This window comes from Dendrobates tinctorius, unplaced genomic scaffold (genome assembly GCF_039654945.1).
Source record: "Dendrobates tinctorius isolate UK_male_01 unplaced genomic scaffold, ASM3965494v1 ptg000011l, whole genome shotgun sequence".
In the NCBI taxonomy this organism is placed as follows: Eukaryota; Metazoa; Chordata; class Amphibia; order Anura; family Dendrobatidae; genus Dendrobates; species Dendrobates tinctorius.
The window spans coordinates 96,686,321-96,711,878 of NW_027361679.1; the positions used below are offsets into that span (position 1 = coordinate 96,686,321).

General features: G+C 45.0%; 1 protein-coding gene across 1 annotated transcript in view; it reads left to right on the forward strand.

Annotated features, from left to right (window-relative positions):
* Positions 1-25,558, forward strand: part of IL12RB1 (interleukin 12 receptor subunit beta 1) — a 241,423-nt gene that overhangs the window by 144,055 nt on the left and 71,810 nt on the right. Inside the window, exon 9 of the mRNA XM_073545077.1 lies at positions 7,857-8,027. Within this exon, the coding sequence (XP_073401178.1) occupies positions 7,857-8,027 (171 nt within the window). The remainder of the gene's footprint in view (positions 1-7,856; positions 8,028-25,558) is intronic.

The window sequence follows — 25,558 nt, forward strand, 5'->3', positions numbered from 1 at the left end:
CTGTCAGATAATACTCAGTTTCTTCCTGAAAATGATTGCAAACACAAATTCTTTGGTATTATTATCTTCATTTAATTTGTCTTAAATGAAAAAACACAAAAAGAATTGTCCTAAAGCCAAACTGGATATAATTCCACACCAAACATAAAAAAGAGGGTGGACAAAATTATTGGCACTGTGCGAAAAATCATGTGATGCTTCTCTAATTTGTGTAATTAACAGCACCTGTAACTTACTTGTGGCACCTAACAGGTGTTGGCAATAACTAAATCACACTTGCAGCCAGTTGACATGGATTAAAGTTGACTCAACCTCTGTCCTGTGTCCTTGTGTGTACCACATTGAGCATGGAGAAAAGAAAGAAGACCAAAGAACTGTCTGAGGACTTGAGAAACCAAATTGTGAGGAAGCATGAGCAATCTCAAGGCTACAAGTCCATCTCCAAAGACCTGAATGTTCCTGTGTCTACCGTGCGCAGTGTCATCAAGAAGTTTAAAGCCCATGGCACTGTGGCTAACCCCCCTAGATGTGGCCGGAAAAGAAAAATTGACAAGAGATTTCAACGCAAGATTGTGCAGATGTTGGATAAAGAACCTCGACTAACATCCAAACAAGTTCAAGCTGCCCTGCAGTCCGAGGGTACAACGATGTCAACCCGTACTATCCGTCGGCATCTGAATGAAAAGGGACTGTATGGTAGGAGACCCAGGAAGACTCCACTTCTTACCCCGAGACATAAAAAAGCCAGGTTGGAGTTTGCCAAAACTTACCTGAAAAAGCCTAAAACATTTTGGAAGAATGTTCTTTGGTCAGATGAGACAAAAGTAGAGCTTTTAGGGCAAAAGCATCAACATAGAGTTTACAGGAGAAAAAAGAGGCATTCAAAGAAAAGTACACGGTCCCTACAGTCAAACATGGCGGAGGTTCCCTGATGTTTTGGGGTTGCTTTGCTGCCTTTGGCACTGGACTGCTTGACCGTGTGCATGGCATTATGAAGTCAGAAGACTACCAACAAATTTTGCAGCATAATTTAGGGCCCAGTGTGAGAAAGCTGGGTCTACCTCAGAGGTCATGGGTCTTCCAGCAGGACAATAACCCAAAACACACTTCAAAAAGCACTAGAAAATGGTTTGAGAGAAAGCACTGGAGACTTCTAAGGTGGTAAGCAATGAGTCCAGACCTGAATCCCATAGAACACCTGTGGAGAGATCTAAAAATGGCAGTTTGGAGAAGGCACCCTTCAAATATCAGGGACCTGGAGTAGTTTGCCAAAGAAGAATGGTCTAAAATTCCAGCAGAGCATTGTAAGAAACTCATTGATGGTTACCGGAAGCGGTTGGTCGCAGTTATTTTGGCTAAAGGTTGTGCAACCAAGTATTAGGCTGAGGGTGCCAATACTTTTGTCCGGCCCATTTTTGGAGTTTTGTGTGAAATGATCAATGTTTTGCTTTTTGCTTCATTCTCTTTTGTGTTTTTTCATTTAAGACAAATTAAATGAAGATAATAATACCAAAGAATTTGTGTTTGCAATCATTTTCAGGAAGAAACTGAATATTATCTGAAAGAATTGCAGGGGTGTCAATACTTTTAGCCATGACTGTAAGTTGTAACTTAACTTACAGTTTATTTATTATACATGGACGGAATAGTACGTCAATGGTCAGAAAGGGGTTAAATAAGGTGTTACCTTGTGACAAAGCAGGAAGTTCCGTGCACGTGACCGCCGGGGACATCTCTGGTTATTAGCAAGCTCCGCTGTATCTGGATGTCAGACTGGATGGTGGCATAATGCCACTGTGCAGCCAAAGGCATCCAGATGTTGCAGAGCTGGACTCGTCGTGGAACAGTACAGATATCTTATAGGCAGACAGGTATGGTATATTGTTGCTTTCTTATTTTATTTCTCTTACAGATCGAGGGCTTCGGTGGAATTAAGCGAGGTTATAAGTATGGTTTAATTAAGATTATTAAAGGAGTTTGTGTGATTGTTTCAATTAAAGGACTTTATTCTGGCTGTGTCTTTATTTACCATATAACTATAGGATTAGTAATGGAGAGGTGTCTTATAGACACTTCTCCATTACTAAGCCGTGGGCTTGATGTCACCGGACAATACACAGGTGACCTCAACCCCACAAATATGAACCCCACTTGCCACTGCACCAGGGCAAATGGGAAGAGCCGGGTAAAGTGCCACAATTGGCACATTGTTGGATGCGTCAATTGTGGGGGGCTGCAGGCTGCTATATTTAGGCTGGTGAGGGCTAAAATCAATGGGCCTCACAAGCCTCAGAATGCTAGGCCGCAGCTGTATGCTTTTTCCTTGGCTGGTTAACAAAAAATAGGGGGACCCCATGCTATTTTTTTAGAGGGGATCCCACTATTTTTGCTAACCATCCAAGGTAAGCAGACTGCTGTGGCCTAGTATTATCAGGCTGGTAAGGTTCATGGATATTGGATCCTTACCAGCCTGAAATACCAGTCCCAGTAGTCTGCTTTACTCTGGTTGGTTAACAAATATAGAGGGACCCCACACCATTTTTTTAAATGGCGTAGGGTCTCTCTGTGCTTTCCGCCACTTCCTGTGTCGTGTACAGCTGGCTGTGTCCCAAGATTTATCATTATGTAAATTAGTGCACATGCGTAGTAAGCTGCGTTCCCGCACATAATACACATGTGACTAACAAGATAATGCGGTTTAATGCGCATACATAAATTGATATGCTGAGGTCTGGAAAGATGTGCTGCATGTCCGTCTCTGCGCAGGGGATCTCCTGAAATCCCATCCACTATGCTGTAACAGCTGGATGCTTTAGGCTGGGCATTGCGGATGTAAGCAGTGTCCAACCCGCAGCATTTACTGACACTGGGAACATACCCCAATATATCTGCAAACAGGAAATCACTTTTATTTCCTTCCCAGAAGCCATCTTTCAATTAGCTTTATTTCAAATGACAAAAAAACGCATGCAATGAAAAAACGCGTAAAAAACGCATCAAAAACGCAAGTGACCTGCCAGTGACCTCAGATGCAGATTTGGTGCGTATTTCACCTGTGTCAAATCCTGAGCAAATACTGAGCCATTTCAAACTGTGGAAATATACCCTAACAGCCGTGATTCTTAACCTTTTAAATGCCGCTGTCAGTCACTAACAGCGACATTAACAGCATGCCAACACTGAGGTGCACCGTTCTGTGTGCCCATAGGCACTCCCATGATGCCATCATGGGGTGCTCGTGGGTTGCTGTGGCAGTCTGTTGAAGACCTCTGTGCCTGTTTTTATGGAGATCCCTTGAAAACCAGACAGTGTTTGGACTTCAAAGGAGACCATGATTTTTACTATATGAAGCAATACTGTGGTATTACTGTATAAAATATAAGTAATCACATGGTCAAGTCCCCTAAGGGGACTAAAAATACAATTTTTTTTAACAAATATGAAATATATAAAAAAAAACCATAAGTTCAAATCACTCGCTTTTCTGACATTAATAACAGTGGAGAAAAAAAGTATTTAGTCAGCCACCAATTGTGCGAGTTCTCCCACTTAAAAAGATGACAATGGCCTGTAATTGACATCATAGGTAGACCACAACTATAAGAGTCAAAATGAGCAAACAAATCCAGAAAATCACCTTATCTGATTTAGCAAGATTTATTTTGCAAATTATGGTGGAAAATAAGTATTTGGTTATTAACAAAAGTTCATATCAATATTTTGTTACATATTATTTGTTGGCAATAACAGAGGTCAAATGTTTTCTGTAAGTCTTCACAAGGTTGGCACACACTGTTGGTGGCATGTTAGCCCCTTCCTTCATGCAGATTTCCTTTAGAGCAGTGATGTTTTGGGCCTGTCGCTGGGCAACACAGACTTTCAACTCCCTCCAAAGGTTTTCTATGGGGATGAGATCTGGAGACTGGCTAGGCCACGCCAGGACCTTCATATGCTTCTTACAAAGCCACTCCTTCATTGTCCTAGCGGTGTGCTTGGGATCATTATCATGCTGAAAGACCCATCCATGTTTCATCTTCAATGTCTTTGCTGATGGATGGAGGTTTGCACTCAAAATCTCACGATACATGGCCCCATTCATTCTTGTACACGGATCAGTCGTCCTGGTCCATTTGCAGAGAAACAGCCCCAAAGCATGATGTTGCCACCCCTATGTGGGTCGCCCCGTCCCAGGGCTGTGGGGTACTCGGTACCAGGCCGGTGTCAGTGGGATGTGTCACGGCAGCTGTGACCCGGTCCATGGCCCTGGGCGCCCAACTCAATGGTGGTTTGTAATATAGTTTATGTGATAGTTCGTGACGCCACCTGTGGTGTTTGGCAAGCAAGATGTTAAGCCAACGCTGCGTGCAGATCCTCTGGGGCTGATGGTGTGTTGCAGCATAGATGGTGTAGCTCCCCACAGGTGAAACTGTAACCCCAGGGCAGTGTATAGGCGCAAGCGGTGTGAGGAATGTTGGTACCCAGATGTAGCAGTGCTGGCGGCGTTGGCGCACAATTGAATGGAAGACACCAGGGCTTGTAGTTCCAAAGCTTTACTCACAGTTCGTGGTACACACTGGTGCCTGCCTCCGTGCCGTGTCCTCCGGGGCAGAGACTCAATCAACCTCCCGGGCAAGTCAGGCTTCTCCTCTCCAACACTCCTCCAACATGTACCTTTCCTGAACGACTCCTCTATTGCGCCTTTTAGTGTGAAGAGCTCCAGTACCGTGGTACTCTGAAGTTCCTCCTGTCAGATGTTCCTAACAACTCTACTTGTATGACAGACAGCTGTAGCCTCTCTCGGGGACTCCCTTCTCCGGAGTCCTGGCTCTCTATTCAGTTGCTGTTGTGTCCCAAGTCTTAGATGGGAGTAGTGCTTTACAGCCAACTACTCCACCGGTGTCTGCTGCAGAACCATAAGTGTCCATACAACCTCGGGGACCGGGCCCCGGCCTTGCGCTGAGAACCTATAGGCAGGGTTCCTCTTCCAACCCACAACTCCTCTCTGTTCTCCTACTCCTTCGTTCCGCGCTGTTCCTTCTCTCTCTTATGGAAGCTTAGGTTGCAGTTCTACGTCTTTCTCCTTCTGTTCCTTTCCCGTGCCAGCTGGCTCAGATCACTGAAGCAGCTGCCGCACTCCTTCCTCCATCCCTCTTCCAGGGATTCATCCTCAGGCTCTCCTGACTGACTGACCTCCAGACTGACCAGAAATTCTAAACCTTCCCAACCTTTTATATGTCTCAACTCCACCCCTAATGTGATGGCAGGTAAATGACGATGCCCCAGACGCGTGTCTGTCGCTGTGCTGCGGTGTGATTTTGCTAACAGGGTGGATGATTGTCACCGGCCGGGCCATCGTCATTTACCTGCCATCACATTAGGGGCATTCTATTATTTAACACCTGATACCAATTTTGGACGTTTTTTCACTTGGATTACAACGGAATACTTCTACAGCACAAGGACCTTCGGCTTCCAGTGGGAGCAGCCACTCTGTGTATTCAGCCCTGAATTGGGATTATAGAGCACTGTCTAAATACTGTCTTATTCTGATGTTGCCAACAAAGCAAGGGTAAATAGCAGCATCATGTGTACTATAACTAAATAGGATGCCTGTATTATGGAATAAACAAAGGATCAGTCGTTAATATACATAGCAACGGGGATGTGGAAACCACAAATTACGACCAAAAGATCCATTAAAAAAAAATATCTTTATTGAAGAATCATACAGAACGGGGCAAAGTGGGGAGACACATACAGGGGAACAAAGTGCTACAGTGCAACGGACACGTGACCACCCCTTAGCCAACGTTTACAATATCGAATTCTACAAAATAAATTAATGCACATCATTCCTATAGCCTGAAAAGGCCTGGCGAGCCGATTATCTTCCTGTTATTACAGTGTATAAATTAGTGAATATTAATGGGCTACATTATATATGGGCAACCACAGATATTCAGGGCACATCCGCGTCGGGGTGACGCGTTGACTGCCCTGGCCTCTCATTCATTCCTTCTGCAGGTAATTACCTCTGCCTTGTGCCGTCCACCAGCGTGTTGGTGGGCGGATTATGTGTTACACACATGGTGGATATTAGACCTTACATATGGTCATTGCATTATTTTCTAATTGGGTACTTGTAGTTTGGGTTTGTTATAGTGGCGAGGATGTGCCCTGAATATCTGTGGTTGCCCATATATAATGTAGCCCATTAATATTCACTAATTTATACACTGTAATAACAGGAAGATAATCGGCTCGCCAGGCCTTTTCAGGCTATAGGAATGATGTGCATTAATTTATTTTGTAGAATTCGATATTGTAAACGTTGGCTAAGGGCTGGTCACGTGTCCGTTGCACTGTAGCACTTTGTTCCCCTGTATGTGTCTCCCCACTTTGCCCCGTTCTGTATGATTCTTCAATAAAGATATTTTTTTTAATGGATCTTTTGGTCGTAATTTGTGGTTTCCACATCCCCGTTGCTTATTCTGATGTTGAAAGGTATTTGTCCGGTTAACATAATTGTGTTTTATCTTAAAACCTCCCTGAGCTTATTTCTTCAGGCACATTAGGGTTTTATTCTCGTCTATTACTTTTTATGGGTATTGTATGTCAAATTTTAGGGTGTTTGTCTTTGGACTTTAGGACACAATTTTTAGCGCAAATATTTGTATATTTATAAATACTTATTTCCCACCATAATTTGCAAAATAAATCTTGCCAAATCAGACAAGGTGATTTTCTGGATTTGTTTTCCCATTTTGACTCTCATAGTTGTCATCTACCTATGATGTCAATTACAGGCCATTGTCATCTTTTTAAGTGGGAGAACTTGCACAATTGGTGACTGACTAAGTACTTTTTCCCACTGTATAATAAAAAAAATAAAAAATGTGATATTTCTGCATCCAGAATAGTTCAGTCTATCTAATTATTAAAATTATTAACCCAATCAGTTAATACCATAAACAGATATAAAATAAAAATGCCAACATAGGGGTTTTTTGGTCTCTGCAATACTGCAAAATATGCTGTAAGAAGCGATGAAAATGTCATATCAATCCAAAAATGGTATCAATAAAAATTGTTTCGCTCCGCAAAAAACAACCCCTCGCACAGCTGCATTGATAAAAAAAAAAGGAAATTGGCCACAGCTGGAAGGGGTTAATAACATTTTGAATAGTGGAAATGGAAATTGCAAACATAAAGTTAATAGGAATATAATATATATAGCCAGCTTCTGTTAATGAATCAAAGGACAGAAGAGGATGGAAGTGAAATATGGAAAACGCTCTGTTGTGTTTGGATGTCGGGGTGTATAATTTCTGTGGCTTTTCCTCTTTTTGCCATGTATTTTCAGAACCTAAGCTACTTTTATGAGACCATGTCTGTTGAATACAAGTAGCTTGTGATATTTAAAGGGTTATTCTCATTTTATAAAATGGGTAAGATTATAAAAGTGCTTGAACAAACAAGCAACCTTGCAAAATCCTTTCCGTTCTCCTGCATGGAGGCATGTTTAATTCTATTAGTTTCCTGCTTATTTGGAAAGTTACCAGCCGCTGCTGCAGTTTATTTAGAGCTTGTAAGTGCTGCTCTAATGCTGATAAGGCCAGCTTTGCTGGACCCAGGCAGCTGCAGTGTCATGAAAACTACTTTGAGATTTACACAATCAATTTTTGTCCTAATATTCTACTCGTGACTTGTATTAAAACTTAACAATTGAGAACTAACTTGCAAAAATGTAACACAATTGGATCAGATAGAAATGTGCCTAAACATTTGCACATACTGCACGTAAATTTTTGTAAAAATGTGATTGCTCTTGTACTCATTATATTTCATCATTTCAGCAATAGCCTTTGAAAATGTGACATTATCTGGAAATAATCTAACTATGAAGTGGAAAGGAAAGAAAGGAAGAAACTCATCATATTGCATTGCATGGAAAACCAATGAGATGAAAAGGGCGAACCTTGGCCATCTTACCGAAAATCTAACCAATAATGCAACAATACTTACAGGTAATCTACAAGATTGGTTAACAGTAGATCATACAAGGTTTGCAGAATTATTAGGCAATTTGTATTTTTGATGATTAATTTTATTATTGAACAACGACAGTGATGGCTGTCAGGGCCAGTTTTAGACAAAATGGGGCCCTTGACAAAAGTTAAAATAGGGACCCAAATGCTCCCATATTACACTGGAAAACAGAAATATTTAGGTCACATTTACATGGGCTGAGTTCAGACCATTAAATGAGCGAGATCGACAATATTCAAGTCGTTCAGCGCTTATTTACTGGCATCTTTACACTGGCTGTTTAATAATGATGGGCACAGAGTGATCACCAATAGATCACTCTATCCCCATACAGGATCATGTTATCAGCAGCATTTCTGGAGCTTACCCGGGTGATGTGATGCTGAGAACAAAGACTTCCATTCCAGCATAAAACAATCCAATCACCCTATAATTGACCATCATTTTGTGCCTTCGTTGAGCAATTGCCGACATGTTTACACATATGAATTCTCATTTGCACTGCTAGTATTTCTAAATGTGGATGCTACATGCACACATACGTTATGTGACATAAACACTGTATGTTACACATCCATAGACACACACTGCATGTTGCTCATACATATGTGTATACACAAATCGCATACACATACAAACAGTGAAGCGCAAACAGGTATCAATGTTTTGAACTTTTGGCTTTCAGGCTCCATATCTCATTATCCACTTCTGCTTTGAACTTCAGACTGCCATCATTTTATAGACATTCATCTTGGATATCTCATACATAAATTTGACTTGCAACTATTTAACATGTGATTAGTTATGCAGATTCTTGTCATGTCGCTGCATTGTTACTGTTTTGCTCCTAAAGATCTAAATTTTAATTTTTATTATTTTGCTAGTATTTTGTAAATCCACATTTGGTTTTCAACACTGCATGAATCCTTCTGGGCATGCTCTCGGTCAGATTCAAACATCGAAATCTGATCCCAGGTCTCTTCTACACGTTCCAAAAGTTGGTGCATACTGGTCATCTCACTTGGGTATGTATTCAGTTTTTTCTTCAACCATACCCACAAGTGTTCGACTGAGTTGAAGACGGGGGAACATGTGGCCCATTCCAGCACCTATAACTCATTGTCATTAAACTATTTCTTCGCCAATCTTGACATATGCTTTGTGTTGTTGTTCTTTTGGAACCCTATGTCATCCTTTTCATACCCAGAGTACTTGAGTGTACAAAGTAACTCATCTTGTAGGATAATCACATATAGGTCAGCATTGAGACCACCATCGATCCTGGTCTAGTATCCAATGCCTTTAGCTATGAAACAACCCCATATCATTAGGCTTCTTCCACCCAACTTGACAGTTCCTTCAATTTCTCAATCCATTAGCCACTTTTTCCCTTGTTTCTTTCACACCCATTTGCACCTATCAGAGCCTAGTCTATTAACTTTTGTGTCATCACTCCAAATTGCCCGTTTAAAATGTTTAAATGTCCACTTTTCCTATTTGTTTGCAAATTCTTATGACAATCTTGAAGTTGAGGCTTCTTCACCTTTTTTCGAGCCACCATTCTAGACCTGTGTAATGTGCGTCACACGGGGTTTTCATGGACGTCTGTGATCTCACGATTTTGAATCATACGAGCCACCTCCACTGCCGTGTTTGTCGTATCAGAATTGATAGACCTTGGGATGAGCCGACTTCTTGACTCCAATATTTTGCTTGGATATCCACCTTTTGGCTTCTGAATGAATAGACAGTCTTCATTTCACACTCTTCCATGGTACTCACATGACGCAGTTTGGCAATTTTCTTGGCCAAGAGATCACTATCGATAAGCTGGATGATGCTGCTCCTCTTTTCTTGGGAAATTGTCTTCATGGCTGCGCCTCGATTCAAACCAATGGCCTTTCGCTTGGGGATCAACCTAATAAAATACTGAGCTTTTAGGGAATGTGAAAACAGGTTGTATTTTGTAGTATTCAGGAAGAAAAATATTTTTCCACCACCAGTAGCAAAACAGTAACAATGCAGTGACATGATAAGAATCTGCATAATTAATCACATGGTAAATAGTTGCTGTCATGGTCACGTGTGACTGGACACACTGCCTCCAGCAGGGCAAATTTATATGACATGCGTGACCCTGGATACACCGCCTCCAGCAGGGCGAATTTCAGAATAAAGGGGAAAACCAGGAAAACAATTACAATGGTGGCCCTGCGATAGGGAACGGGGACATGGAGACCTCCTGCACTCCCCTGAGTCAGTGTCTCTACACTCCTAACGATCCCTAGGCTGGTTCCGCAGCGGGCGCCGATCAGGATACCTGAAATCCCTAGCTCACCCTGAACCAATCCCTTACTAGTGAAGTGGATGGTGCAGACACTAATCCCACCACTGCACTAAAACACACATTGAGGAAAGTGACAAACAGGGAAACACCACTTAGCTTTGCTCTGTTGCTAATGCTCCCAGCAACAGAGTCCGACACCTGAGTACATCTTTTCCTCCAACCGGATCCAACACCTGAGTGCAGCTTTCCAGCAACAGAGTCCCACATCTGAGTGCAGCTTTACAGCAACAGAGTCCAGCATCCAATTGCAGCTTTCCAGCAACAGAGTCCAGCATCTGAGTGCAGCTCTCTTCCAGCAACAGAGTCCAGCATCTGAGTGCAGCTTTCACCATAGCTGCCACTCCACCAAGCTTTGCAAGAACTCCTCGCTGACACCATAGCTGCCACTCCACCAAGCTTTGCAAGAACTCCTTGCTGACACCATAGCTGCCACCCCACCAAGCTTTTCAAGAACTCCACACTGACACCATAGCTGCCACGCCTTTATAGGTAAGAGCCAGCAATCACACCTGCTTCATAATCATGTGCAAAAACACTAACCACCACCGGGGGCAAACTAGAACAAAAGACACCACTGTGTAATAACCCTAATGGCCACCAGGGGCAAAACTAGCTCTAAGCAACCAGCTCAAAGGAAAAAAAAGGTTACTTATTCAAAACCTGTCATATCCAACCTGGATCATGACAGTTGCAAGTCAAATTTATATAAGATATAAGATAGCCAAGATGCTTGGCTATAAAATGATGGTAGTCTCACAATCAAAGCAGTAGTGGATGGTGCGATATAGAGCTTGAAAGTCAAAATTTCAAAACATTGTTACCCTTTTCCTCTTCACTGTATGTATACATGTAAGAAGAGGAACTGGACCGGGGTACCTGTCTTGTGCCGGGTCCGGAACTGTCAGGGCTGTCTCCTATGTTGTCTGGGGGAAAGCTTAGAAACCTGGACCAACCTTTGCACTGTACAGCAGGGGGCATGGTTAAGCTAAAAAAGACACAGTGCATGTGAGATCAGATAGACATGGTGGGAACAAGCAGCGCGCAGCAGGGGAAGGTGAGGGCTCCGTCTCCTGAACACCAGAATAGCGCAGGCCCATACTCGAGCTTTCCTGCGACAACTTGTAAGAGGGTGAACTATGATTACACCAGGAGAGCACTAGGACCCTGTGGTCTTTGCCTGCTGCAGCTAAGAGCAGGTGCTGCCAGTGCCCGGGAATCTGTCTGTGCTGGGGGGAGGGGCCTAGTGTCGGCTGTCTAGAGCTGTAAGTGAAGAATCCAGAAGAGGAAGAGAGACTGCCCTGAGAGACACTGTGTGTGTGGAGCAGCTTGTCAGAAGCAAAGAGATTGAACTCTGTAAGAGACTGTGTACTGCAACAATTCATCTTGGGAGCCTGAGACCTTGCTGTGGAACAAAGACTAAGCATTCCTGAGAGCTGTGTGACTGTGGAGCTCTGTGGAATCCCTGTTGTGTTGAGCTGAGAAGCAATATTGGACAGACATTTTATACAGAAACAGGCATATTGCTTCTAGGAGAATTTGTGAGGACTACAGAATGAGAGACGGCTTCTTGAGGCTACAGAACTATAAGTCCCCGGCGTTTAGGCTCAGCACCGGCCGACAAGATGAGGAACCTTGTGTTGCTGCAACTGATTGGTGCCAAAGATTTGGAACTGGCTGCAGCCTATGCAGTCTATATGCCTGAGAGGAGACTCACCTCAGGTTAAAGGCACCATAGTCATAGATAACGGGTATCCCTAGTTGAAGCACTTAAGGACCTTTGTATTATATTTATATGCATTGTTACTGCAGATTTGTGTAGGTTATACTCAGTGTGCCATTCCAGGGGGTCCCTTGATATCACTACAATCGATTTACACCTGTTCCCTGAGTACCTGAAGTGACCTTTCTGATAGGTAAATTTATTTCAAATCCCTGTGTAATACACTCTTCAGGGATCCTAGGATTGGCATAGTGATTTCAGCTCCGGCTGAGTGAGTGTACTGTGTAAGGGTATTCAATCTGTTTCTTCCATATACTAAGTTCTACTTTATCTGCTGTTTGAGTAAAGACTCTTTTGGGATTTCTGCCTCAGTCTCGGTTTGTGACCCACTGGATCTTATTCGGACCTCCTATTATTATTTATTATTATAGCGCCATTTATTCCATGGCGCTTTACATGTGAGGAGGGGTATACATAATACATACAAGTACAGTAATCTTAAACAATACAAGTCATTACTGGTACAGGATGAGAGAGGACCCTGCCCTCGAGGGCTCACAATCTACAGGGGATGGGTGAAGATACAGTAGGCGAGGGTAAAGCTGGTCGTGCAGCGGTTTGGTGGATCGGTGGTTACTGCAGGTTGTAGGCTTGTCAGAAGAGGTAAGTCTTCAGGTTCTTTTTGAAGGTTTCCATAGTAGGTGAGAGTCTGATATGTTGTGGTAGAGAATTCCAGAGTAGGGGGGATGCGCGGGAGATGTCTTGTATGCGATTGTGGGAAGAGGAGATAAGAGGGGAGTACAGAGGGAGATCTTGTGAGGATTGGAGGTTTCGTGCAGGTAAGTACCAGGAGACAAGGTCACAGATGTATGGAGGACTCAGGTTGTGGATGGCTTTGTATGTCATAGTTAGGGTTTTGAACTGGAGTCTTTGGGTAATGGGGAGCCAGTGCAGGGATTGACAGAGGGGAGAGGCCGGGGAATAGTGGGGGGACAGGTGGATTAGTCAGGCAGCAGAGTTTAGAATAGATTGGAGAGGTGCGAGAGTGTTAGAGGGGAGGCCACAGAGCAGGAGGTTGCAGTAGTCAAGGCGGGAGATGATGAGGGCATGGACTAGGGTTTTTGCAGATTCTTGGTGGAGGAATGTACGGATCCATGAAATATTTTTGAGTTGAAGTCGGCAGGAAATGGAAAGGGCTTAGATATGTGGTTTGAAAGAGAGATCAGTGTCAAGGATAACCCCGAGGCAGCGAGCTTGTAGGACTGGAGAGAGTGGGCAGCCGTTTTTAATGGATACGTCCGTTGGGGGGTCACGTGAGATGGGGGAAAGATGCTGAATTCTGTTTTGCCCATATTAAGTTTTAGAAATCTAGCGGAGAAGAAGGATGAAATAGCAGACAGACATTGAGGAATTCTGTTTTAGTAGGGAGGTAATATCTGGTCCAGAGATGTAGATCTGTGTGTCATCAGCATAGAGGTGGTACTGAAAGCTGTGAGATTCTATGAGCTGTCTGAGGTCGAAGATGTAAATGGAGAAGAGCAGGGGCCCTAGGACTGAACCTTGTGGGACACCGATTGATAGGGAGCACGGTGAGGAGGTGGTGTGCGAGTGGGAGATGCTGAATGTCCGGTCTGTTAGGTATGATGTAATCCACAATAGAGCCAATTCTGTGATACCAAGAGATAAGAGGGTCTGTAGTAATAGGGAATGGTCCACTGTGTCAAAGGTAGAGGACAGGTCCAGGAGGAGGAAAACAGAGTTGTGTCGCTTGGCCTTGGCAGCTAGTAGGTCATTGGTGACCTTAGTTAGGGCAGTTTCAGTGGAGTGGTGTGGCCGGAAGCCAGATTGTAATCGGTCAAGGAGGGAGCAAGAAGAGAGGTGGGAGGACAGTTCAAGATGGACGTGTTGTTCCAGTAGTTTTGAGGCATAGGGGAGAAGTGATATAGGGTGATAGCTAGATACAGAGGATGGGTCAAGAGAGGGCTTTTTGAGGATAGGTGTGATTTGAGGCATGCTTAAAGCTTGAGAGGAAAACACCAAACTCACAGAGACTGTGACCAGTATCGTGCCATGTGCCTAAGGCTCCTGCAATGCGAGGTGCCAGACGCACCTGGCCCGTGAGTGACGTGCGCATACCGCTTGAGAATGACCGGGTGACTCACTGTGAATTGTGCTCTTACTCCCTGGTGTACATCTGACGAGCCACGTTAGGCTCCGCTAGTGTTGCGGACTGTACTTCCCCTCACACAGCAAATCCTGGACCAAGGAACCCATTAAAGACGTCGAGGGCAAATCGTGGCCGTCAGAATTCGGCTCAATGACTCCTTCAGGACGATACCAGTTTTACCACGTGCTGACTGTGTTGGATTCTCCAGTCAGGAAGCTGTCGGACAACTAAGTTAACCCTTGAGAAATGTGCTGTCTCCATTATATTGTTTCCCCATCCCACATATCAACTGTAATACCCCCTGTTTGCCTTATTTCCTCCCTGCATGGAGTATACCCCTGTTCAAGTAAAAAATAATGTTAACTCTTGCTCTGTCTCCTGTCCGTTACTGCATCTCGCAACTTGCTCTCACTTGGTGTAGTCAGCAGGTTGCAGTCCAACAGCACGGAGGCGGCATAGCAAGCAGTTGGGGGAGCCCCAAGGTCCAGCATATCCCTGGGGGTGATGTTAAGTAACCTCCCAAAATTTTCTGGAAGCAACAATCTGTTATGGGACTAGACTGAGCAGGTCAGGGGAATGATGAGGATGCACCCGATGACCCCCGCGTTAGAGGCAAAGGTTGCCATGTTGGCTCTGGACGGAGAGGCGAGGAATTCTGTCATGCTCAGACCCCCTCGGGAACAGGACACTTTTGACAAGGTGCTTCAAATACTGGAAGAGACACACGGAGACCCCACAGACGTAGGGAAATTATGCATGCGTTTATTTAGCTGTGTTCAAAGGGAGGGGGAGACTGTGACCCAGGACATGAACGTGCTACAAGAGATTCATACTGCAATTTTTAAGAAAGACAGTGTAGGCTTAGGCTATACAGACATAGTACTGGGGGATCAGCTGGTGACAGGCTTGAGAGATGCGCTACTGAAACAGGCCTTGCAAAAGCCCTTGCAGGTAAATCCGTTCATGACCTTTTTATAAGTCGGGAGGGAAGCGTGTGCGCATGAACAGGATCAGAGGGGCACAGTCCCAACGGGGAAGGTCCGGAGCAGGGACGTATCTGTGACCATGGCCAGCGAACCAGGATGGGTAGAAGAGTTGCGGAAATAAATCCTGGATATATGAGAAGAGTTGTCTAAGTCAAAGAAAAAACTCTCAGCATCATCAAACTTGTCTGAGGGTAGGATTGGTCCTGAGTAGTGATGAGCGAACATACTCGGTAACACTGAGTATCACTATACTCGCGGACCAGCATTTCTGGGATTGCTCGGCGGGAACTCGAGTCCCCTCCCTGCATGTTTGGTGCTCTTTAGAGAGCCAATAAACATACAGGGATTGTCTGCCACACACTGTAATGCCGCAGCCATCTTTGTTGTGGTATTATAGTGATTGGCTGGCCACACAGCATCATCAGGTGTATAACAGACCTGGCGCCATGCTCGTTGCATTCAGCTCTGGATTCAGACAGTATAGGGAGGGTAGCTGCCAAGATAGGGTCAGATTTGGGGGGGTTTCAGTTAGTGTGGGTCTACCATCCTACAATACATAATTCCAGCTAAACCAACAGTCCTTCTAAGGACTAATTACAGAGTATATAGATTGCAGTGCTAGGTAGGCAGGGGAGTGTATGTGGCTCTATACATATCAGTGCAAGGCATACTGTATGTGGGTATATAGATCTCATTGCATACATCAAGAGGGTCCATTCCATTACTGTCTGCTGCTGCCTATTACATATATACCTAGCCCCAGGTATCAGTGGCTAGGAATATCAATCCAGAGCCCCCTTTTTTTTTTATCTCCATTTGCTTGTTGACGCTGCAAAATACAGCCAGATCGTTTTCATAGTACAGCGTGAAAATCCAGTTATTTTCAAAGGATTTGCCTGTCCCAGCCATCACATCTGAGTGCGCAGAAAATTCTGCTATTTTTTGTGGTACTGTAACATTTTTTGGAGTGTATTATACAATTTCTTAACACCATTTTGCTTCCCAAAATATATTTAGCTGCAAAAAAAATATTTAGCAACAGGGCAGATATTTTAAACTGGGTTTTGTATGCCACACGGATCGCATATAATTGAACTCAAAATTGTGCCATTTCAGGGCTTCATACAATTTTTTTGTTGTGTCATTGCCTACTTATTGACACAATTTTGCTGCCCCTAAAAAATAAATGCAGGCCTGATATTTGAAAGTGGACTATATCTGTCACACACCTCATCTATCTGTGGGCTACAATTTTGCTGTAAAAAATAAAAATACAGGCCACATATTTTACAGTGTGGTATCTCCATGACACACCTCATGTATCTGTGGGCTACAAATTGTGGCATTTGAGGCTTCCATTCACCTTTTTTTGCTGTGTGTTACCCTAGTTCTATACACTATTTTGCTGTAAAAAACATGCAGCCCACATATTTATCAGTGTGGCATCTCCGTCAGATGCCTCTTCTATCTGTGGGCTACAAATTGTGGCATTTCAGGCCTACATTCACCTTTTTTTGCTGTGTGTTACCCTAGTTCTATACACTATTTTGCTGTAAAACATAAAAATACAGGCCACATATTTAACAGTGTGGTATCTCCGTGACATGCCTCATCTATCTGTGGGCTACAAATTTTGGCATTTGAGGCTTCCATTCAGCTTTTTTGCTACTTGTTACCCTAGTTCTATACACTATTTTGCTGTAAAAAGTAAAAATACAGGCCACATATTTTACAGTGTGGTATCTCTGTGACACGCCTCTTCTATCTGTGGGCTACAAATTGTGGCATTTGAAGCTTCCAGTCACCTTTTTTTTGCTGTGTTACCCTATTTCTATACACTATTTTGCTGTAAAAAATTATAAAGCATGCCATATATTTTACAGTTATTGACACCAGTTTGCTTAAAAAAAAAATTGTTACCTACAGGGCAGATATTTTAAACTGTGGTTTTCCCGCACACGGATCACATATAAGTTCTCTCCAAATTCAGCCATTTGTAGTGAATGTGAAAAATATTGTAGTCCATTTAAAATGGGCAAGGCGCGTGGCAAGGGACTGGGAACTGGACGTGATGGTGCATGCAGAGGCTGAGGCCGTGGGAAAGCTGAAATTGAGTCACAACAAACACCCACATCTGCTCGCTCGACCTTCCTGTGCAGATTTTTAGGGGACTGCAGAAAGACAGCAGTATTGAAGCCACAGCAGTGTGAAAAGGTTGTTTGCTGGATAGCGAATAATACTTCCAGTCAGTTTAACACCACCACCAGCACCCTGTCTTTCACACTGTCAAGTCTGAGTAACCGTGAGTCTGGACCGCATATTCCTGACCCTGAACCTCCTTCCACCCACCATGCCGAGAGCCCGGAGACAACTGACTCCACGCTTGGACACTCCAAAGAGCTGTTCAGTTTTCCATGTATAGATTCAGGCCTTTCGCCCGGTCCACTTGAAGTGGGGCAAGATGAGTTTGCATGTAGCGATGCCCAAACATTTGAGCAGCCACTGTCACACAAAAGTGATGATGGGAACGTGTCACAAGAGGTGGACAATGATGAGACACAATAGCCAGAAACTCAGGAGGAGGACCAGAGTGCGGAAGTGGAAGACGAGGTGGTGGATGATATAGTAACTGACCCAACCTGGCAGGAGGACATGCAGAGCGAGGACAGCAGCACACAGGGGGAGAGGGGCGTAGCACCCCAACTGGCAAGAAGAAGCAGTGTGGTGGCCGCAGACAGAAGGGGGGCAACCGTTCCCCGCTACACCAACATGACAGAAGTTGCCAGTCCAACTGTTAGGTCTTCCCGAGTCTGGTTGTTTTTTAAAGACTCTGCCAATAACCCCAAACATGCCATTTGCAGCAGCTGCCATGCCCGCATCAGCAGGGGTAGCAAAACTACCAGCCTGACCACCACCAGCATGATCAGGCACATGGCAGCAAACCACTCGACTTTGTGGGCCGAACCACAGGCTCCAGGAACAGTGTCTGCAGGTAACACCACTGCTTCTTCCACTGTTGTGCATGCAAGCCAATCCCCTGTCCACGGTGCATGTGAAGATGCCTCCCGCCCTGCACCTGTCATTACCCACACTCAACTAGCACCATCATCAAGCATGTCCATGTCCTTGTCCCAGCACAGCCTTCAGTTGGCCATACCCCAGTCATTGGAACGCAAGCAGAAATACGCAGCCAACGCCCCACAGGCCACACTACTGAATTCACACATTTCTCGTCTGCTTGCGCTCGAAATGTTACCTTTTAGGCTCGCGGAGATGGAAGCTTTCCGCAACCTGATGGTGGCAGCCATCCCAAGGTATTCGGTCCCAGGCTGCCACTATTTCTCCAGGTGTGCCGTCCCAGCATAACACAAGCACGTATCCCACAACATTAGCCGTGCCCTCACCAATGCTGTTACTGGGAAAGTACACCTAACCATGGACACGTGGACAAGTGCTTCTGGGCAGGGACGGTACATCTCGCTGACGGCACACTGGGTTAACATATTGGAAGTCGGGTCCCAGTCGGACCTTGTGATGGAACATGTCCTCCTGATGCCGAGGATTGGGGGCCCTACTTCAATCAGGGTTGCTCCCACTGTGTACAGCTCCTGCACCTCCTCGTCCTCCTCTTCTTCAGCCTCCATCTCCAAAATGAGCACATCAGTCTCAAGCTGGAAGCACTGCCTCAGCCAAGTAGCAACAGGCTGTGCTGAATAATGTGCTTAGGTGACAAACCGCACAATGCTGAAGAGTTATGGACAGCTCTGAAAGAGCAAGCAGATCCGTGGCTGACACCGCTGAACCTAAAGCCAGACATGGATGTGTGTGTGAATGGTCGGAACCTCGTGGCAGCTCTGAGGCGAAGTGAGCTCACACACGTACCATGCTTGGCCCATGTGCTTAACATCATTGTTCAACGGTTTCTCAAAAGCTACCCAGAGCTGACGGATCTGCTTGTGAAAGTACGCCACCTGTGTGCCCATTTTAGAAAGTCAGCTACAGCTTCAGCCGCCCTTGCTGTGCTTCCGCAGCATTTGCAGCTTCCAGCTCACCGACTGGTGCGTGATGTCCCCAAGCGTTGGAACTCTACACGGCATATGTTGGAAAGTATTTGTGAGCAGAAAAGGGCAGTTATTGACTACCAACATCAACAAGACCATCATTATTCAGGTCAGACTCCACACATAAGACCTCAGGAGTGGACATGGATGTCTGACATATCTACCATCCTCCAAAACTTTGAGGACTCCACCAAGATGGTGAGCAGCGATGATGCCATAATTATCATCACCATCCCTCTTCTCTGCATTCTGAAAAGCTCCCTGCTCAGAATGAAAGAGAATGCATTGCAGGTGCAGCACAAGGACATGGAGCAAGGAACCATAGAGGGTGATTACACACAGCCCAGCCTCATGTCATCCCAACGTGGGTTGGTTGACAATAAAGGAAGAGGAGGAAGAACAGGAGCTACTTTCATGCCATCTGTTCAGTGTGTTTGGCCTGAGGACAGGAGGAGGAGAAGGAGGAGGAGGACAGCATGGTCAGTCGTCCTGTTGGTGAGGACACGGAAGTCTTGCCTGTTACCACTCTGGCATGCATGAGTGACTTTATGTTGTGCTGCCTTTCCCGTGACCCTTGCATTATGAAAATTTTCGGTGACACACATTACTGGTTCGTGACACTTCTAGACCCACGCTACAAGGAGAACTTTCAATCTCTTCTTTCAGAGCCAGACAGATGTACTAAAATGGTGCAGTACCAGAGGGCCCTTGTTGCGGAATTATTTTAAAAATTCCCATCCGAAAATGCTGGCAGCAGACGTCACAGTTCCTTGGACATCCAAAAAGTACAGTTGAGAGAGACACAACTTCAATCCATCCAAGGCAAGGGAACACTGGCAAAGTTCTAGGAGAGTTTTCTCAGACCCTCCCATTGCCCTGGCCCAGAGGCACAGAGTAATGTCACAAGGACTGCAGTGTTTGGGAAGATGCTGAGGGAGTACCTTTCTGACAGCACCAATGTCCTCCGTGATTCCTCTGTGCCTTTTAATTATTGGTATCCAAGCTGGACACGTAGCATGAACTTGCTCTCTATGCCTTGGAGTTCCAAGCCTGCCCTGCCACTAGTGTTTTGTCAGAGTGGGATTTTAGTGCCGCTGGTGGAATTATAACTTGTAAGCGCATTTGCCTGTCAACTGAAAATGCAGACAGGCTGACTCTTATAAAAATGAACAAAGGTTGGATTGGCCCAGACTTTTCTTCACCACCAAATGATAACAGGGAAAAATGACCTCCAATACAGTGTCTTTTTTTGGGAGGTGTATTCCAATGCATCTCTTCACACCCACACATGGGTATACGCTTTCTGATTTTGGCTATTTGGTGTCATCCTCCTCCTTCTCCTCATCCTCATCATCCACCACCACTAGAACACGAGGGTGAACGTCTTCCGTGATGCTACAGCCACTCTAGTTTTTTGAAAGGGTATTTATGATGCCCGTAAAAAAATTTTTAAAATATGTACTTCCTAGGGGGAAATGTTTGTCAGCCCATACACTTAGTGTAGGCACATTCCAAGTGTAGGAGACCCGCTCCTTTAATTTGGGAAATGATTCATAGCAGGACATCCTCCACGTCTCTTCAGACACCACCATTAGAACACCAGGGTGAACGTATTCCCTGATGCTACAGCCACTCTAGTTTTTTGAAAGGGTGTTTATAATGCCAGTAAAAAAATTAAAAAAAATATGTACCCCCCCAGGGGGAAATGTTTGTCAACCCATACACTTAGTGTATGGGCATTCCCAGTATAGGAGACCCGCTCCTTTATAATGGGAACATTTTGGGGCCTTCTTCTACGTCTCTTTCAAGAGGCATTGGAGTGCCTCCTAATTTTTGGCAGGCCTTGCATTCAATGCAATCAAGCGGTATGGAAATACCAAATGAATAATGTGAACTTGGTTTGCCTGTGGCCATCCAGTACGTGGGTTCAAAGGCTTATTGGGGTGTGTGTGAATTTGGTGCAGGGCAGGCATTGCATTCAATGCATAAGCAAGCAGTATGGCAATACCAAATGAATAATGTTAACTTGGTTTTCCTGTGACCATCCAGTACGTGGGTTCAAAGTCTTATTGGGGTGCGTGTGAATTTGGTGCAGGGCATGCATTGCATTCAATGCATATGCTCAAAGTATGACAGTACCAAATAAAAAATAATGGGAACTTTGGTTTCATGTGGCCATCCGGGATGTCTGTTCCAAGGGTAATTGGGGTGCGTGTAACTTTGGGGCAAGGCAGGCCTTGCATTCAATGCACAAGCAAACATTATGGGAGACACACTTTCTTGTAATAGGAAGATTTTTGTCATGAGGCCCTCAGGTACATCTGTTGAAAGGGTTATTGGGGTGCATGTAACTTTGGTGCAGGCCAGGCCTTGCATTCAATGCATAAGCAAACAGTAATGGAGTGCCAAATGAATAATGTGAACGTGGTTTTCCTGTGGTCATCCAGTACGTGGTTTCAAAGGCTTATTACGGTGCATGTGACTTTGTGGCAGGGCAGGCCTTGCATTCAATGCATAAGCAAACAGTATGGCAGTACCAAATTAATATTGATTTTCCCGTGGCCATCCAGTACGTGGGTTCAAAGGCTTATTGAGGTGCATGTGAATTTGGTGCAGGGCAGGCTTGCATGCAGTGCATAGGCTAACAGTATGGCGGTACCAAATGAAAAAAAATGTGAACTTGGTTTTCATGTGTTCATCCAGTACGTGGGTTCAAAGGCTTTTTGGGGTGCGTGTGAATTTGGTTCAGAGCAGGCCTTGCATTCAATGCGTAAGCAAACATTATGGCAGTACTAAATGAATAATGTGAACTTGGTTTTCCTCTGGCCATCCAGTACATGGGTTCAAAGGATTATTAGGATGCATGTGAATTTGGTGCAGGGCAGGCCTTGCATGCAATGGATAGGTTAACAATATGGCAGTACTAAATGAAAAAAATGGGAACTTTGTTTTTCATGTGGCCATTCAGTACGTGGGTTCAAAGGCTTATTGGGGTGTGTATGAATTTTTTTGCAGGGCAGGCCTTGCATTCAAGGCATAATCAAGCAGTATGGCAGTACCAAATGAAAAATAATAGGAACTTTGGTTTCATGTGGCCATCCAGGATGTCTGTTCCAAGGATTATTGGGGTGAGTGTAACTATGGGGCAAGGCAGGCCTTGCATTCAATGCATAGGCAAACACTATGGGAGACCCACTTTCTTATAATGGGAACATTTTTTCAGGAGGCCCTCCTGTACGTCTCGTGAAAGGGGTATTGGGATGTGTCCTAATTTTTTGCAGCCGAGCCACTCACTGCATAGGCAATAACAGTATAGGAGATGCACTGTTTAATAATGGACCTTTCAGAATATTAATGCCGCCTGATGGCCTTATAAAATTAGGCTTTGTGACTTTAAGAGTCCTTCCTTCATAAATGAAACAAGATGTGTGTGATCATGTGTCACACACCACATGGCCAGCTGAGGTTGTTAAATGTTACATTGAGATTTCCCAGTGAATGCATTTGTATTGGTTGAAAGCAATGCTAAAGTTTAAAAACGCATCAAAAACATTACGTGCGAACATAGCCCAAGTGGTGGAGGAACATTTTTGACATGGGTTAATTATTTTGCCATATATAAAAGTTATTACCCTAGAAAGGACGTTCCTTAACATATTTCCCAGGAAAATCCATTTTGGTTTCGTTTTTGTATATTTTTTGGTGCGCCTGTAAAAATGGCGTAAGACTCTGACAACATTGTTCACAGCTGTGACCCGGGAATCAGAAATGCTTCCAGGGGTATTCCCCATGATGTTCCCATGGCATTTGAGCACTGTTTCCATCATTTTCAGACATTTTTAGACCCGGAGATGCGGGTAACAGTCTTGCTGTCACTTTAGGGATGAATGTATTGAAGGTACTCGGAAGTCTTCTTATCAATGAGTAGACAGATTTGTTTCTGAAACAGTGGAGCCCACGTACCCCCCCAAAGGAGAGTGCTCCAGCAGTTAATCCATGTGGTCCAAGCCAAATAAACCTCTAGTGACGGGAAGATGCTGGGAAAAGTGATCGTTCCAGCCGCAGCCATCCTTGTTCTACCACCGGGCCAAATTGTGCTCACTCTACCCGTCTGAGCTTAAACCCCTCTGGAAGGAGTCGAAATTCAGATAGAGCCAGCTTATATGGAGCAGCTACCTCCAGGGCTCCTCGTTGCGCGAATGTTAGCTACTGTGCAAGATGGAACAGTACCAGTGCGATGTGTTAATCTTAGGAAGGACAATCTCATGCTTCCACCCAAGAGCGAAGTAGCGCAAATCCTGGGCATGCCAGAAGAGCTGATACTACCAAAGGCCGTCCAACTGACAGTGAAACAGGGAGACCCCTGACAATAGCCATAGATGTGTCTCCTGAACTGTAACCCCAACATGTGCAGAAGGGACGCCGAATTCTAGATACAAATGCGGACTTAACTAACTGAACTCACACCACAACAGGTGCAATGGGCGGAGGCTCTGCTGGGGCGGTATCAAGATGTATTTGCCCAGCACGATGATGATTTTGGGTGCACCACAGCAACTACCCACGAGATCCCGACTATTACGGAACGATATAGCCAAATCCCACCACAAATGTATCAGGAGGTGAAGGGGATGTTGAAGCAAATGCTGCAGAATGGTGTTATTCAAGAGAGTCAAAGCCCTTGGGCTGCCCCTATTGTACTTGTGCGGAAAAAGGACAGAACTCTGCATTTTTGCGTGGACTATCAGAAACTGAATGCCTGCACCATGCGAGACTCGTATCCACTACCAAGGAATGAGGAGTCGTCTGCACTGGGAAACGCAAAGTATTTCTCCTCATTGGATTTAGCCATTGGATATTGGCAAGTACCAATGTCTGAGCATGACCGAGCAAAAACCGCCTTCATACTGCCTATTGGGTTGTTTGAATTCAACCGGATGGTGTTTGGCCTTGCTAATGCCCCCCAGACTTTTCAGTGACTAATGGAGAGGTGTCAAGGCAACCTAAACTTCGAGGCCACCCTCATCTACCCAGACAATATCATTGTTTATGCAGCCACTTTTGAGGAACATCTGCAAAGGCTGGAACAGGTGTTGAGTTGTTTACAGAAGCACTGCCTGAAAGTGAAGCCTCGGAAGCAGTGGCGTAGCGTGGGGGGGAGGGGGGGCAGTCCGCCCCAGGCGGCACGTGTGTGGGGGTGGCGCAGCAGCAGCAGCAATTCCTCTCCTCAGTGGAGAGGTGATCTAAATCTCGTTCACAGGCAGCAAACACTCAGCCACCTCCATGATGCCCCACAGCAGCACCAGCTACCTCCCCTCCTCCCAGTCAGAGAGTCGCAGCTCGGTCACGTGACACAGAACGTCACCTCTGTGCGCAGTCACATGACCCCGCTGACGTCATCAAATGCTTCCGCCGTTGATGTTTAGCTAATAACAACAACAGACCGTGGAGCCGGTGACAGTCGTACCGGAACTAGCGGCGCTGAGTCAGGCAAGGGCGGCGGCGGCGGCAGCGCCGTTATTACACCTCCACAAACTATTGAGCCGCATAACCTGCCGGTGACAGCAGAGAAGCAACGTGACTGCCGTGTGTGCGACATTAGTGTACTAGGGGATGGGAATAGTCAGCATGCAGAGCGCTGTGCACCTGTCCTGTGCTCCCCAGTGCTGGGAGGCCTGCGGAGACTTACAGTGGTCAGCCTTCACTGGCAGCAAGCAGAGGTATGAGAAATGGGGCAATCTGCATGCGAATCCCTCATCTTCTCCTTGCTGTCCTGATCAGATGTCCTCAAGCACAGGCCCCCTATTCTTACAGAGGTTACAGTGCTCAGCTGCTGCTGAACCTCTTTTTTGCATATGAAGAACGGCTGCACGGTTTTGTGTACGGACGACCATCTCTGGAACCCGATTGTTTCAGGCCTCCGGTCAGAGTCCCATTTCACTTTCCATTGTAAGTTTTATAACTTAATTTTTTTTATCACTTTTCAGTCCATTTTCTTTTGGGGGGAAGCAAAGTTTACTCCTTCCCTCACCCCCCCCCCCCCCCCAAAGAAAAAAAAATTCTATTTTTTTTTTGATTGTTCACCGTATGGGATAAATGTTGTAATATTTCATTAATTGGGACAGTCATGCACATAGCGATACCAGATTTTATTTTCCTTTTTATTTATTCTTTTTTAGATTTTGATAACATTCTGGGAGAGTGGTGATCATTTTTAATGTTTTTTTT